This window comes from Saccopteryx leptura, chromosome 2 (genome assembly GCF_036850995.1).
Source record: "Saccopteryx leptura isolate mSacLep1 chromosome 2, mSacLep1_pri_phased_curated, whole genome shotgun sequence".
Lineage (NCBI taxonomy): Eukaryota > Metazoa > Chordata > Mammalia > Chiroptera > Emballonuridae > Saccopteryx > Saccopteryx leptura.
In genome coordinates, this window is record NC_089504.1 from 25,257,265 (window position 1) to 25,270,024 (window position 12,760).

Here is a 12,760-nt window from a genome sequence, read left to right on the forward strand (position 1 = left end):
ACCTGACCAGGTGGTGGTACAGTGGTTAAAGCATCAGCCTGGGAAGCTAAGGACTCAGGTTCAAAACCCCAAGGTCACCAGCATGAGTGTGGGCTCATCTAGCTTGAGCATGGGGTCACCACCGGCTTGAGTGTGGGATCATAGACATGACCCCATGCTCATTGGCTTGAGTCCAAAAGTTGTTGGCTTGAGTAAGGGGTCACAGGCTCAGCTGGAGCCCCTCCCCCCATCAAGGCACATATGAGAAAGCAATCAATGAACAACTAAGGAGCTGCAACAAAGAATTGATGCTTATCATCTCTCTCCCTTCCTGTTTGTCTATCTCTCCCTCCCTCCCTCCCTCCCTCCCTCCCTCCCTCTCTCCCTCTCTGAAAAAGAAAAAGAATCTGGGAGACAACCTCAACTGAGTCTGCCCTTGTAATTTGGGAAGGTTTATCTCACCATTGTGTCACCTGTTCTTTTTCTCCAGTGCTGAGACACTCCGGCAGGAACTGGAGAGAGAGAAAATGATGAAAAGACTGTTGATGACCGAACTGTGACTTCTCCTCTTGTTGCCTGGAGGGCGGCATGGTGCCTTCTGTCATTGTCCTTCTTCGGGCTCTGTGTGCTCACTCTAGCACAACATGCAAATGTGTGCTCTGTTCGCCCAGGTCTCCGTGGTTTAGTGGAAGCCAACAGCTGGCTTGAGTTTGATTGGAAAAGTTATTTTACGTCTCCTGAGTATTAGAGTCTTTCTACTACTCGATGTAGTTGAGACAGGATTTGTAAGCCTTGGAGAAGAAAAATGGAAACATGGGGATTCTTTTTCAGAAGTACCTGTGCGTATACATTAATAACCACAGGGATTAATAAGGCGCAGAATCCTTTGCTATCGATCTCAACCATGTGATTTTGTATGATTGAAACTTACAGCAAGCTTTGACTGTTTGTTAAAGAGTCATTTTTAATGAGAGGATAATTCTTTATTGCTGGTTTTTTCATTTACACTGGTAGATACACAAATCTGTTAAAGTCTTTACCATTCATTTTTATTCAGAGACGAGTAGATGAACTAAAAAGGAAAGTTGCAATCACCAGGATTTAAGATACTTCAGCTTAATCTGAAACGTCATTTCACATGTGACTTTGTTAGATATGATATTATTTGAGATACCTATAATTTATCATGGAATGCAATGTTGGAAACTATAGCTTAAATTCTAAAAATCCTTACAAGGTTAAAATGATTCAATGTCAGTATTCATTTGGGTGTGCCATAAAGAAAAATTATTTCTAAAGTTGATCAATTCCTATCCTGTTGATAGAACCTTGACCAGAAGAAACTCTGCTCTCTTTTTTTATAAGTTTCGAGAAATGTGTTTTTAAACTTTTATTATGCACTTGAACAACTTTGCAGGAATAAAAGAACTCCCCTAACCACAAACTAGCCCTCTAAATTGTTTCCCAAGCTTTCTCAATGAATATGCACACCTTTTTACATAGGTATGATCGGTGTGTACATACTTTTTGGTTAAACTTCTCCACCTAACGCTTATCTTCTCTTTTCAACACAGATCTTGCTTTTACCCATTTAAGTGTCTTTATATCCACATAACATGGTTAACCTCACTTCTTCTCATTATTAAATATTTGAGTTCTATCCAAATTTTCACTCTTATAAATAGTGCTGCTATGAATGTCTTTGTAAAAAAAAATTATCCTTTCTTTGGATTCTTCCCTTGGGAATATCTCCAGAGAGGGATTACAAGGTCAAAGAGCATGAAGTATATTGTATAGCTCTTGCTTTATATTGCCAGAATGCTTTCTAGAAAGATCCTATCTCTGGGTTGAAAGGACCTTTAAGGTTATCCAGTTCAACCCCTTGGCCCCCTGTGAATGCTTGAATTCCTTCCACAATTTAAGATGCCACCAGCAATGTATAAGCATTTCTATTTACCAATAGCTTTGCCAGTATTGGGTTTTGCCATTTTTATTTATTTTTGCTAGTTTAATTGGTGTGTATAGTTATTCTTGAAAGGTTGTTTTGTTTCATTAATTGCTAGTGAAGCTGAGCACTTTTCCATGTGATGATTTACCAGCTGTATTTTCTTGTATGTAAAATGTCCATCCATTTCTTAAGACCACTTGCTAAGTGGAATTGATCTCATATCTTTGTATCAGAACTGTATTTTTATGTTGTATTGTATAGTTTGCTCTCCTGTCCCAATACTTAAAACTGAATGGTGCCAATAATTTGATACTAATGATTATTTAAAAAAGAATGATGCCTCACTTGCTAGTATTGTTGTAAAATGAGGTATGTAAGCAAAATCTTCAAATAGAGGATTAACCCTTGAAGTGCTGAATCTTTAAAATATTAATATTTTTTGAGGGAAATCTTTCTAAAATGTACTACACACTTCCCTGCCTTAGTAAACAGAGTATACTGGAGAGTATTTAAACTTTTCTTGATGAGTCATGGTCATCACTGTAAACAGCAGCCCCTTTTGTACCTTGATGTGGTGCAGTAATGTCATCAGAAGCTGTCAAAATGTGTGGGGCTTGGCTTTGCCTTTCACAGCCTACTGTGCTCTTCTCATTGATGATGGCTTTTACTGCTATTTGCTCTACTGGTGAAGCCATCTGGGGCAATTGGGGTACTTGGGACTGTTAACCCCCGTACTATATGACCCCTGGCTGTACTTTTAAAACAGCTTTCACCCTTCTTTATCTTGTGCACACGATGATGCAAAATGTGTCTCTGTACAATATGGGGGAGGCAGCTGTGTCTGGGCTGGTCCCCTCCCTCTCACCAGCCCAGCACCCTCCTCCTCTCCTACCCCGCTTTCTGAGTCTTCTGCTCTTCACCTCCCTCTCTCTGATGGAAACCTCCTGGGCAAAACACCAGTTTTGTTGCAGAAGCCAGGAACCCCTGTGTTACATGGTCACGTTGGCTCTGCTTTTGAGGAGGGATGCATGGGCTTTTTTGGCTGCTGTTTTCAGGAGGCTCTGAGCTTCCTGCTTCTTCCCCACATCCCCCTGGGTTCACAGATGTTTCAGAAGGTTAATGTCACTGGAAGTTTGATCGCTAACTAGTTGGCTAACACTGTATATGAAAACCCATTACCTTTGGCAGCTCAACTCTAACCAGTAAAATCAAGAGGATTCCATTGTTTCAGCAGTTGTCCTGGTTATTTGCCTGTATAAATGGATGACAGGTGTTTGTCGTTGTGAGATGAGCAGATGACATTGGGTCGGGTGGATTCATAGGGAGAAAACTGGATTGGTACAATTGCTTCATCTTTTATATATACCTAAAACTGAAACAATAGCACCGTATGGTCACACCACACATATCTTATGTCCAGGGGGAAATCAGCTTGCTAATATAATCATTCCAGGGCAAGAGCTCCAAACTGTAGGCCATGGACTCCTGGTGAACATGGTGTGTGTGTGTGGGGAGGGGGGAGAGTGGTAGTGCAAGGGGCCTGGGAAGCCAGCAACCCACACGGTGTATGGGTTGTAGCCTATGCAAGAGATTCATATGTTTGAAGAGTTTTAAAAGTAGGTCCTGGAGCATTCAGAAGATCCTACCTTGAATGCTCCCCAAATTATATATTCCCCAACTAGCACAAGAATGTTCTGATATCTTTATCTTTCTTTCACCATCTCAAAGATCACTACCTTTTAAAAACTCAGAATGCACCATTACCATTTTAAAGTGTACAATTCAGTGGTTTTTAGTATATTTGCAATGTTGTGCCAACATCACCACTAATTCCAGAACATATCCATCATCCCAAAAAGAAACTCCATCTCTAGAATCAGTACCAATTCTCCCCGCTCCCATCCCTAGCAACCACTAATTTACTTTCTGTTTCTGATTTCTGTCTATGGATTTGCTTATTCTGTACACTTCATATAAATGGAATCATACAATATGTAATCCCTTGTGTCTGGCTTCTTTCACTTATACATGCTTTCAAAGTTTATCATGTTGTAGCATGAATCAGTAATTCATGCCTTTTCATGGCTGAATAATATACCAGTGTGTGTGTGTGTGTGTGTGTGTGTACCACATTTTATTTACCCATTTATCAGTTGATAGACATTTAGGTTGTTCTTACTTTTTTTGCCTATTATGAATAATATGAACATTTGTGTACAAGATTTTGGGTGAAGATATTGACATATAATCCTTAAAAAGAAAACCCTCTTTTTAAAAATATATATAACAGAGATTGGAATAGTTGGGACATATGGCAACTTTTTGTTTAACTTTTTGAGAAACGGCCAAGATCACAGCTTTTATTTCTTAAGCAATCAAAAGTGAAAAAAAAATCACATCTTACTAGACAGGCAGAGCATGGACAAATCTGTTACTGGTCAGATACTAAAATGCAAGCACTGATTTGGGGGAGTTTTTATAACAGGAAATTCTCAGAGAAATGGCTGTGATGAGAAGAGAAAATGAAGAGGGAAAACACAGTACTTTTTGGCAACCCGGTGGATTTACATTGGTGGGGGAGCAGAATTCTCTGCAAAACCTGTGCTGTAACTAAGAGGGAATTGTGCTGAGGGTGGGAACAGGTCTCTCTCCAGAGCTCAAATCTTGCAAGAAAACAAAGAATAAGAAAATCCGCAAAGGCAATGTAAGCAGATGGGAGAACCTCTTGAAAGGAAGCAGCCAGGTCAGTAGGGAAGTGGGAACCAGGGTAGGTTCAAAGGCCCTGAAGAGGCATGAAGACTTTGAATGACCCATAAAAGCTATGGGCATTCTCCCTAGAAAAGTTCACCACTACAATATTATTCCAGCACTTCCATAGGATCCTCACATCACCCCTGAAGCCTGTCTGTGCCCCCTTTGAGTCTAAGGACCCCAGGTCCTACAACATGGATAAATCATTGAATCAACAGATTATCTGCAAGCCTTATTTTAGCCCACTGGTAGTCAACCTGGTCTCTACTCCCCACTAGTGGGTGTTCCAGCTTTCATGGTGGGCGGTAGTGGAGCAACCAAAGTATAAATAAAAAGATAGATTTAACTATAGTAAGTTGTTTTATATAGATTTATTCTGCCAAACAGCAAAAATCTGACATAAAGTACTCAGTAAGTAATTATTATTATATGCTTTAACTTGCTGTAACTCTACTTTATAAATTTTATAAAGTAAAGTTACTTCCCTACTTTATAAATCACCATTACTGTGGAACTGGTGGGCAGTTAGAAAATTTTACTACTAACTGAGATACAAAAGTGGGCAGTAGGTATAAAAAGGTTGACTACCCCTGCTCTAGCCTGTGGTGCAAACCCTCCTCCAACATGCCCTGGAAAAAAAAAAAAAAAAGCCCACATGGTTTTATCACACCAGTTTACCAGAAGAATGCCCTGGTTTTCACTTACCTTCTTTCTGGCATCACCACTGTTAATTGTAGTAATTGAAATCAAGGGAATAAGAAAATAATGGATAACAGCTTGGATTCCCAAACCAGAGAATCAACACTGAAATCAGAAATATGTTACTTCTGTTTTTTGGGGGTATTGGCTAAACATTGATCCATATAAAACTGACTATACCTTCCTTGTTGAACAGAAAAAGAAAAGAAAGGAATTTAAATTTTTAAGAAAGAGTTTCTTTTTTTTAAAGGATTACATGTTAATAGATTTTCAATCAATTGGCTTTTTTGTATTATAGAATTTTATACACTGCAAAGCTGGGGTTTTTTTTTTTGAGAAGTCTCTTTGTTTTGATTTTTTGAGTAGTTGTATTTCATCTTACCTTTTTCAAGCAATAAATCCAATTTCTTGCAACAACTGGCATATTTGAAGACCTCGTGAAGCCTAAGGTTTCCATGAATTACACCTCGTTCTCCTGTCAAGCTAAACATCTTTAAACTCTAACTGAACAACCCACTGTCAATGTCAGTGGGTATCCAATAGCTAACAATTGATCTCTGGGTCGCACAGCGCTTTCTGCTATCTCTACAACAGCACTATCTCCCACCTCCCTTTGGTCAAAAAGAGGTTTCGATCAGTAGTTTCTTTTTGAATGTTTGTATTTCATAATCTTATGTATTCATTCATGCCGTTTGTAGCCTTGAATGCTGTTGATTCTTACCTGAGTCATCCCATTTCATCTTCATGGCTATCATGGAGGTTAGTGATCACCACTCCCGCAAACTGACCTTTGGGTCTGCATTTGGGACCTCTATGCTTTTCTGCCTCCATAATTATTTTCTTTGTTTATGCAAGAAACTAAAATGAAAAAGAAAGAGAGAGAGAGAGAGAGAGAGAGAGAGAGAGAGAAAGGAAAAAAAAAAAGGCAGGCAAAAATGCTGACTCTGCAATACCAGCATAAAAGGGATTGTGTCCATGTTTTCTAACAGAAAACAGCTTGGCAGTTTGAATGTGTTATCACTCCAAAAACACCATTAGAGGAGAGCTCCGGGACCTGGCAAGTATTAAGGGTTTGGTGTAAATAAAACGATGGCTGAGTAAACAACCAAAGTGAATTGCAAGCGGCAGAAATGGATTTGAAAAAGTTGAGAATTCAGCGTGTTCATCAGGCACGGTATAAACCTGGCAGGGCCTGTGCGTGCTTGCTGCGGGGAAACAGTGAACCAGCTGCGTTGAAGGGGGCAGGTTATGCAAAGGCACCAGCAGCCTCCGCTGATCACACATTCACACACACAAACTCACGCGCGCCAAAAGTGTGGAGGAGGAGGCAAGTGAATCTAGCCCAAAGCTGAGCTCTAGTTTCCCTATGGCTCCAAGTACCTCCGTTTACTTATAGTGGATCAGATCTTATTTCAACTTCCTTCTGTGATTATCTAGTAAGAAATTTATATAAACTAAAAAAGTGCTTGAACAAGGCGGGGGAGACAGCAATTCTGGCCAGGTGTGTCCAGGGTAAACCGTCCAGGGGAGCACTTCCTAAACCTGAACGCGCATTGGGGTCTTTTGGGGATCTTGGTAAAATGCAGATCCTGATTCATGTGCCTGCAGAAAGGTGAGATTTGGTGATGCTAACAATCTCTCGGGGGATGCTGCTGCTGCTGATCTGAGGACCACATCCTGAGGAGCAAGTCTAGAAGGGCCAGATCTGAGCCCGTGGGACACACGTGGAGGGAGGGAGCAGATATGGGGAAACCAGGAGAAAGGACGGAGGAAGCTAAGGAGGGAGTGCGGGCGAGGAGGACAGGATGGTTGGCAGAAGGGGGAGGCTTAGGGCCCAAGGGAGGATGCGCAGACCGAGGCCGGGAGGCGACGGGCGCACGCAGCTCCGCGGCTGCGCGGGCTGCGGGCGGGGGACGGGCCGGCGCGTGCTGGCCGCGGAGGCGGAGGCGGAGGCGGCGAAGTCCCGGTCCCGCGCCCGCGGCGCCCCCGCTGCGGCCCGAGCGGCCTGGCTGTGGGATCGGCGCGCGGCGATGGCGCGGCCGCCCCGGCAGGGCCCGGGGGCCTGGGGGCCGCTGCTCTTGCTGCTGCTGGCTGGGCCCGCCGCCTGCGCCGCCAGCCCCGCGGACGACGGCGCGGGCCCGGGGGGCCGGGGACCCCGGGGCCGCGCGCGGGGGGAAGGGGCCACCGACGAGGCGGAGCCGCGCCACGACTCCTCCTACGGCACCTTCGCCGGGGAGTTCTACGACCTGCGCTACCTGTCCGAGGAGGGTGAGGCTGCGAGAGGTTGAGGGGTTTCGGGTGGGGAGACGCGCGTGGGGGACGGGGGCGGTGACAGGTGTGGGAGCCAGGGTGGAGAATTGGTAGGGATGCAAATGGAGGCAGCTCTGGCACAGCCGAGGCCCCGACAGAGAGCGCGGGGCTCAGACCCCCATCCACTTGGCGAAGGGTCCGGAGAGCTGTTAGCGCCTTCCACGCGCGGTCCGCTCAACAGCTGGGGAGACCGAGGCCGGGAGAGGGAAGTGGTCAGCCGAGCCCTGCGAAGCGGCGGACAGGTGGGGCTCCCCCAGTTTTCAGCATCTGGCCTCCACCCTCTCTGTCAGGGGTTGGGGGAGAGGGAGGCTGCCATCTGGCCTAGGGTGTGCGAAATCAAAGCAGCCGGTGGAAAGCAGAAATCCCAACTTAATGAGAGCTGTTGCTTTTTTCCTCCCTGTGTGTATTGACCTAGATTTGCAATGGCAAGCACCCTAAGCCTTCGTGTTCTATTGGAGCCCACTGCCCTGCCACCAGAGCTGGGTCGCATCTCCTTCTCTGCCTCCATCCCAGTTCTTTTCATATCACGCATGTTAGGGTCTCCTAGTGTGAGCCACCATTGTTGGGGCCTGCTGGACCCAGAAACTGGGGGTTTGTCAGCCACGGAACTCCCTGTGGTGATGCTTCAGCGAGCACAAAAGCCAAGCTGATTCTGCTCAAAAGGAATGGAAACTGGCCTCTTTTTTCCCCCCTGCAATTTCTAAAGCAATGATTTTCCTTTTCTTCTGCTAAGAGGAATAGCAAGAAAAAACAAATAGTTAGGGTTTGACATGTTGTGTGTCCCAGCAAATAATATGATGCTGGGTGTCATCATCATATTAGGATTAGGTTTAGCTACCTACAACAAACAACATTAATAGCTTAAATAAGATAGAAGTTTCTCTATCATGTAAAGAAATCTAGAAGTAGCCTGACTAGGCGGTGGCGCAGTGGATAGAGCATCGGACTGGGATGCGGAAGACCTAGGTTCGAGACCCCAAGGTCGCCAGCTTAAGCGGGGGCTCATCTGGTTTGAGCAAAAGCTCACCAGCTTGAGCCCAATGTAGCTGGCTCAAGCAAGGGGTTACTCGGTCTGCTGAAGGCCCGTGGTCAAGCACATTGAAAAAAAAAACAAAAACCCATGAATAAATCTAGAAGTAGGCAGTATAGAACTGGTCATCAGAGACGCTGGATCCTGGTCTTCTACCTCTTCACAGCTCTTAGGATGTAACTTCATGGTCCAAAATGGCTGCTTGATCTCCAGATATTACATTCACTTTCCAGACAGTAGGAGAGAAGCGGGAAGAAGGTCACTGACTATAAGGAGACTACTCAGAAGTCCCATAGAACAATTCTACTTACACTTCGTTAGCCGCAACTTAGTCATGTGGTTACTCATAGGTGCAAAGGAAGCTGGGAAATGTAGCCTTTTAGCTGGGAAGTAATATGCCCAATTCAAAAATTGGAATTATTGTATCAAGGAAGATGGAGAGAATGGATTTGAGGAAATATATTAGTTGGGTAGAGGCTTAACTGCTGAAACAGAAACCTCAATATATAATGGCTTACTGTAAATAGGATAGTTTATTTTTCTCCTACATGAGTCTGGCTGGCCTGGGCTGATGGGACAGCTGTGATCCACAAGGTCATTCGGGGACCTAGGTTTCTTCTATCTTGTTGCCCCACCATTTCCTAAGGCTTTTCCTCACCTGTATGGAATTTGAGTTACTTGCATGTCCTGTTCAAGCTTGAGGAAAGGAGAAAGAAAGGAGGTTGGGGCAAGCAGTTTCCTTTTAGGATAGTTACACAGATCACTGTGGCTCACATTCCTTTGGCAACAACATAATTATCTGACCTAGCTGCAAGGGAGGCTGAGAAATGTAGTCTTCTACCTGGGTAGCCATGTGCCCAAGGAAAAGGAAAGGATGGGAGGAGGGGTTGTGGGAAGACGACAAACAGAAGCAGAATCTGTTACTCGGAAAAAGAATAAATATTCCAAAGTCCATCTGCTTCAGAAAGCATCTAATATATATATATTCTGTTCACAGTCAGCCTAGTGCACTGCCAGGTAACTCAGACCTGGCACATGAGAGCTTATTATTCTCATTGGGCACATGGACCTAACTAATTCAGATCAAGGTCAGATGCTCTATGTCAGTTTTTATCCACAGGAGGTCAGATGCTTTGTCAGTTTGTACCTACAGGAGAATGAAGTTAGTTGTGTGGTCAGTGTTATGAACATGGACATCAGGTGGGCTGCAGCCATAGGAAGGCTTTATAAAATTCACTGGAAAGTATGAAAGACTTTGGTGAGATGGAAGAGGGAAGACATTTAGGTGAGGTGACTGTACAGGGGTTTTAAGGCGTGTGATGTGTGCACAGCACCCCCCATTTGTCCGCTTGCCTCTCTCACCCATTCTGCATGTACGGCCTGAAGCCGGCCCTGACCCTCAAAACATCTGTGATGGTACCAGCCTGCTCCCTGGATGAGGTGTCAGCTCCTTCATCTGGAATCTTCTCTCTGGCCCAGCTTTCTTTCACAATCCTCTCTCACTCCATTGTTTCCCTCCCCCTGAGCTTCTGCCTTTCATTCTTCCGCTGTTCTCTCTGACCAGTGAAGATGACCCACTCATCTTCATATCCAATCCTACGCTCATCTGGTGGGTGCTAGTGAAATCACAACAGTGTGATTTCTGTGGGGTGAATCTCTTAGGGGCAGCACTCCACACCCTTATCCTGGGGGTTTAGCTAGCCCTGTGGGTCTTGAATGGAGACTTTCCCAAGATCCTTAGAAATAATTAGTGACATTGCCTTCAAAGCGCACTGCCAGAAAGGGAGAAACGGAACCAGGAAGTGTCCCGGAGGGTGACCAGTCAGAAGGTGAAGGAAAAGAGGGTGTCAGGAAGCAGTGTCCCATGCCACGTGAAGGTCTGATAGCGTGAAGACTCAATGTAATTGGCAGATTCAGGAGATGAGAGGAAACAGGTAGGTTTTCCTGAGATGAATGCAGAGAAGAAGGAAGGAGGGGACCTGAGTGACTTTTTTAGGAAGTGGCAAGTGAAGAGGGCGAGCTGGTGTCTTTAAGCTGTTCTTTCTGTCAGTACAAAGGGCTCGTCTTTTTCTGGCGATTGAGCTACTTATTTCTTCTGTGCAGCCTCTCCTCTTCTCAGGGTCAAAGCAGCCAAGGAGCCGAGTTTTTAGTGAAAAGATGGTAATAGGAAATCAGCAAAAGGGACTTAGCGTAATGGGAGTGGGATAGAGCATTCACTGAAACTGGGGAGAGCCCGCTGGCCATTATCCTCCGTGTCCGGACCCCTTTTCTCCAGTGCCCACGTTGCCCAAGAACCCCAAAGCCAGAGGTCGGGCACTGGCTGATTTGGTGCCTCTCATCACCCCCCAACGTGTTTATTTTTTTTTAATTTAAATAATGTTTTGGTTTAACTATGTTAGTTTTCAGAATTCTTAGGGGTTCCCACTAGTCTATACTACTGATTCTTACAGTGCCAGCTCAAATGCCACCTCTTTCAGGAAGCCTTCCCTAATTTTCTTCCTCTCCCAACCCCTGCCACCGGACAAGGATATTCACACCCACAGCACATTATCTAACCCTGCCATGATCATTTTTCCTCTCTAGGGTCAGGCGTTTGAATAGGGTCTTAATGCTTGAATCCTACCACTCATACCTTTTTATCTTGAGGTTCTTAACACAGAGTCTATATAGTATTCATAACAGTGGGATATAAAACAGATTACAGCGCCTAACCTGTGGTGGCACAGTGGATAAAGCGTTGACCTGGAAATGCTGAGGTCGCCGGTTCGAAACCCTGGGCTTGCCTGGTAAAGGCACATATGGGAGTTGATGCTTCCAGCTCCTCCCCACCTTCTCTCTCTCTCTCTCTCTCCTCTCTCTCTTCCTCTCTGTCTCTCTCTCCTCTCTAAAATGAATAAGAAAAAAAAAAAAGTTTGCTAAAAAAATAAAAATAAATAAATAAATAAATAAAACAGATTACAGCATGGTTATGGGCCAGTAGGCTTTCTGAGGGTTCTCTGGAAAATAAAAAATACTGAGCTGGATGTTGGCTTAGGGTTAAGTCCCAAATGAAGCTTCTAGGTATCTTTTCTCAGCTGCTAAGGTCTTTAGGCCAGGTCTGTGGAACAGACCCTGAGTCCTACCATAGCCACATGAATGACAGTAACTGACTTGCCTTTGGGACCATGTCCTGTATAAGAAGAGGAAAGGGGAGGACACCATACATGGTTGCTTATCTGTAAGGCACAGTGATCTGACCACTTGTAAAACATGACCCAGTCAATGAGTTTCTGAGCTTCTAGTTCTTATTTATCTATTTACTTACTTACTTTCCTTTTTATTCAGTGAGAGAAGGGGAGGCAGAGACAGACTCCCACATGCACCCTGACTGGGATCCACCTACCAAGCCCACTAGAGGTCAATGATCTGCCCATCTGGGGCATTGCTCCATTGCTCAGCAACCGAGCTCTTCTTAGCACCTTAGGCAGAGGCCATGGAGGCATCCTCAGCACCAGGGCCAACTCACTCCAATTGATCCATGGCTGCAGGAGAGAAAGAGAGAGAGAGAGAGAGAAGCAAGAGGGGAAGGGGTGGAGAAGCAGATGGGTGCTTCTCCTGTGTGCCATGACTGGGAATTGAACCTGGGACATCCACATGCCAGGGCAACACTTTACCACTGAGTTAACCAGCCAGGACTTGAGCCTCAAGTTCTGATCCCAATTTTTCTTATCTTGAGAAAGAGCTAGTGAGGCAGTAGAGAGGAAAACAGAGTTTTGGAGGAAGGGCAGAGCTTCCTTCATCTGCTTACATTCTTCCTGCCTCGACTATGTATTTTAAGTGGCTATATAACTCATCACCCTACACGTAAACATTAGGAATGGGAATGTTTCCTCCATGCTTTTCCCCTTTGGGTGGTACATATACATTTACTGTCTCAGAATAAAAAGACCACACGCACACAGACACATATCCTCCTCCCTTTTTTCATTTACAGTAGCTCTTCATTTGTTCTTTGGTTTGAAAAAATATGATGTCACCTTGTTCAGTGAAAAAGAAAATGTAGA

The 12,760-nt window shown here is 44.6% G+C and overlaps 2 protein-coding genes across 2 annotated transcripts in view; both read left to right on the forward strand.

Annotated features, from left to right (window-relative positions):
• The window catches only part of EPB41L4B (erythrocyte membrane protein band 4.1 like 4B), a 137,814-nt gene extending 134,430 nt beyond the window's left edge, over positions 1 to 3,384 (forward strand). The window contains exon 25 of the mRNA XM_066367489.1: positions 470 to 3,384. Coding sequence (XP_066223586.1) covers positions 470 to 539 — 70 coding nt within the window. The 3' untranslated portion in view covers positions 540 to 3,384. The remainder of the gene's footprint in view (positions 1 to 469) is intronic.
• Positions 3,385 to 7,299: 3,915 nt separating this feature from the next.
• Positions 7,300 to 12,760, forward strand: part of FRRS1L (ferric chelate reductase 1 like) — a 34,417-nt gene continuing 28,956 nt past the window's right edge. The window contains exon 1 of the mRNA XM_066367490.1: positions 7,300 to 7,645. Within this exon, the coding sequence (XP_066223587.1) occupies positions 7,408 to 7,645 (238 nt within the window). The 5' untranslated portion in view covers positions 7,300 to 7,407. The remainder of the gene's footprint in view (positions 7,646 to 12,760) is intronic.